General features: G+C 44.1%; 2 protein-coding genes across 3 annotated transcripts in view; one reads left to right on the top strand and one right to left on the bottom strand.

Moving 5' to 3' along the window:
- The window catches only part of Ccdc109b (coiled-coil domain containing 109B), a 17,108-nt gene extending 15,589 nt beyond the window's left edge, over positions 1-1,519 (top strand). The window contains exon 8 of the mRNA XM_013023739.1: positions 1,354-1,519. Within this exon, the coding sequence (XP_012879193.1) occupies positions 1,354-1,407 (54 nt within the window). The 3' untranslated portion in view covers positions 1,408-1,519. The remainder of the gene's footprint in view (positions 1-1,353) is intronic.
- A 916-nt stretch (positions 1,520-2,435) lies between these two features.
- The window catches only part of Casp6 (caspase 6, apoptosis-related cysteine peptidase), a 10,702-nt gene continuing 9,721 nt past the window's right edge, over positions 2,436-3,416 (bottom strand). For both annotated transcript variants that reach the window (XM_013023794.1, XM_013023795.1), the window contains one exon: positions 2,436-3,072. In XM_013023794.1, coding sequence (XP_012879248.1) covers positions 2,837-3,072 — 236 coding nt within the window. In that variant the 3' untranslated portion in view covers positions 2,436-2,836. The remainder of the gene's footprint in view (positions 3,073-3,416) is intronic.

Genomic DNA, 3,416 nt, shown 5'->3' with positions numbered 1-3,416 from the left:
AACTCCATGGCTGTGAATGTGGCTTAGTGGCAGAGTGCTTGCCTAGCATGCATGAAGCCCTGAGTTCAATTCCTCAGTACCACATAACAGAAAAAGCCAGAAGTAGCACTGTGGCTCAAGTGGTAGAGTGCTAACCTTGAGCAAAAGAAGCTCAGGGACAGTGGGACAGTGCCCAGGCCTTGAGTTCAAGCCCCAAGACTGGCAAACAACAAAACAAAACAAACAAAAACCCAGGGAAACAGAGGTAGGCAGCTTAAGTGGTATAGTGTCAGTGTTGGGGGGTGAGGGGCAATACTACCCCTCCCTGAAATTAAAGACATACATAATTGTTGCCTAGGAAACCGGTAATTATACTTTGTAGATCCTCTTAAGGAATGTAATTTCACAGGGTGTTATCTTCAGTCTGCACTTTTTTCAAGGCAATCAACTAACTAGAAAAAAGGAAGCTGGTAATTTATGAGATCAAGAATGTGAGCTGTTCTGGGTGTTGGTGGCTCATACCTGTAATCCTAGCTACTCAAGAAGCTGAGACCTGAGGATCATGGGTCAAAGCCAGCCTGGGCAGGAAAGCTTGTGAAACTTTATTTTTTTTGTCGGTTGTGGAGCTTGAACTCAGGGCTTGGGCACTGTCCCTGAGCCTCTTTGTGCTCAAGGCTAGTGCTCTACCACTTGAGCCATAGTGCCACTTCCAGTTTTTGAGTCTCACAGGGACTTTTCTGCCCGGGCTGGTTTGGAACCATGATCCTAAGATCTCAGTCTCCTGAACAGCTACCATTACAGGAGTGAGGCACCAGTGCCTGGCTTTTGAGATTCTTTCTCTCTAGTTAACCACCAGAAAACTCAAGTGGTGCTGTGGCTCAAAGTGGTAGAGTGCTTAGCCTTGGGCAAAAGAGCTCAAAGACTGTGCCCAGGCCATGAGTTCAAGCCTCACAACAAAAAAACAAAATTATATATATATATATATATATATATATATATATATGTAGAGAGAGAGAGAGCTGAAGAAGCAAAATGTAAGGATAAGAGTGCTTGCTAGGGCCTCAATACAGTCAAAAGAAAAAAATAACCATACAAAATTAATTTGGGGGCTGGGAAGGTAGCTCAGTGGTAGAGCACTTGCCTTGCACGCGTGAGGCCCTGGGTTCAATTCCTCAGCACCACATAAGCAAAAAGAAAAAAGCCGGAAGTGACACTGTGGCTCAAGTGGTAGAGCGCTAGCCTTGAGCTGAGGGACAGCGTCTAGGCCCAGAGTTCAGGCCCCACGACTGGACACCCCCCCCCAAAAAAAATGTAATTTTGGCATTTGCCCCTTATTCTGTCAGATTACAATGCCTTTTCTTTTTCCCACAACAGGCTACAGAATCCCTGGACCGGGTCCGCCATGCCCTCTATTGGAGAATTCATTGAATCCTTGCCTTTTTAAGCGTCATTGGATTTCTCCTGTATGTATTCATTTGTAACTTAAAAATAAGACATTTGGGGGCTTCATAGTTGAGTTAATAAATCTGGAGAAGCAGAAGTCTTGTGAGAAGTCCTCACGTGAGGCTCCTGGTTTACAGGCTTGCCTGACTTCCATGTTACACAGGGTCTGTGGACTCCATCCACGCAGTACCTGCTGCCTAGACTTCCCCCCAGCCAGTCCCTCGCCAAAATGCCATGCTGGGAAGTGGTTTGGAACAATCTTTTGTTAACTTAAGAAAAAAAAAACGCAGTAATTGTGTAGTTGGCTCTTGATGCTAACAGATTCCTAAGAATTACTATGTACTATATTTTATCAGAATGCCATAAAACTGGTTGTCAGTCATGGGGCTTGCTCTTGGGGCCTAGGCGCTGTCCCTGAGTCATGGGGCTTGCTCTTGGGGCCTAGGCGCTGTCCCTGAGTCATGGGGCTTGCTCTCGGGGCCTAGGCGCTGTCCCTGAGCTGTTCGGCTCAAGGCTCTCACTCTACCCCAACACCACTTCTGGACAGCAGAGTCTCACAGACTTTGGGGCTGGCTTTGAACCGTGATCCTCATATCTCAACCTCCTGAGTACCTAGGATTACAGGTGTGAGCCACCAGCCAGCTTGTACATTAATTTTTAAAGTATAAAGAGTCATATAGCCTGGCACCGGTGCCTCATGCCTGTAATCCTAGGTACTCAGGAGGCTAAGATCTGAGGATCACAGTTCGAAGTCATCCCGTGCAGAAAAGTCTCTGTGAGACTCTTATTTCCAATTAACCACTCAAAAACTGGGAGTGGTGCTGTGGTGCTGTGGTTCAAGTAGTCAAACACTAGTCTTGAGCACAAAAATGCTCAGGGACAGCACCAGGTCCTGAGTTCAACACACAGAAAAAAAAGTCATTCTATGAATCATCATTTAGTATATGAGACAGTAATAGTAAAACATCTGACCCAGAAAAACAAGTCCACCATAAATAACATGAGCAAGAATATGAATTACAAAATTTATAAAACAATTTCCAACAGGAATTAAATTTATAAAACATGACTTCTCAATATCTTAAAGGAATCATTCTTAGGCTATGAAACTGTTGAAAAACATTATGAATTCTACATATAAAATGGAAGTTCTATCAGGCATATATCTACTGTTTATATTTGCAGTTTACTAAAACAACTCTATAAATGCTTATAGATCGGTATGTACAGTATTTCCTGAGGACTTCATTTCAAACCCTTTTGCCATGTCCATGAACTATTTTTTTTTTTAAAAAGGCACTTCTCTGCTAGGCATTAAACTCTAACCCAGAAACATTTTAAATCGCTAGGCCATACACAGTTCAATCTAGGTAGAAAGGGTAAATATGAATATAGATAAAACAGCCTCTACTTCCTAGCTTTTGGGCAGGAAATGAAGCTTCTTTGTTAGCATGGAGGCAAAGCACGGCACCTGCTTCTTGCCAATGGCACTTAGGTCCTTGCAGAAGTCCACTCGGCGCTGAGACACCTTCCTGTTCACCAGGGTGAGGAGCTCGGTGAACTCTAAGGAGGAGCCGTATTTTCCCAGCATCTCGCACAAGTCCTGAATGTACCAGGAGCCATTCAGAGTCTCTCGGTGAGAGTAGTACCCTAAAACAGGAGAAGGAGAGAGGCAAACTAGTTTTCTTTCAGTTCCTAATGACAGAGGAACACCATTCTCATTCATCTCTGTACAAGTCCAAGTTCTCAAAGATCCCTGTAAAAGACTAAGATGTGTCCATGAAGGAACTTAAATTTCCTCTATTTCTGAGAGAAAAGTCTGAAAATGGGAATTTTCAGGGAGTGTGACAAGGCTAGAGCTTAGCTAGAAGACATTCTTTTTTTTTTTTTTTTAAAGAATATATTCTGAGCCGGGCGCTGGTGGCTCACGCCTGTAATCCTAGCTACTCAGGAGGCTGAGATCTGAGGATCGCGGTTCAAAGCCAGCCCGGGCA

Source organism: Dipodomys ordii, unplaced genomic scaffold (assembly GCF_000151885.1).
Source record: "Dipodomys ordii isolate 6190 unplaced genomic scaffold, Dord_2.0 Scaffold70, whole genome shotgun sequence".
Classification (NCBI taxonomy): domain Eukaryota; kingdom Metazoa; phylum Chordata; class Mammalia; order Rodentia; family Heteromyidae; genus Dipodomys; species Dipodomys ordii.
This window is presented reverse-complemented; position numbering and strand designations above follow the sequence as displayed.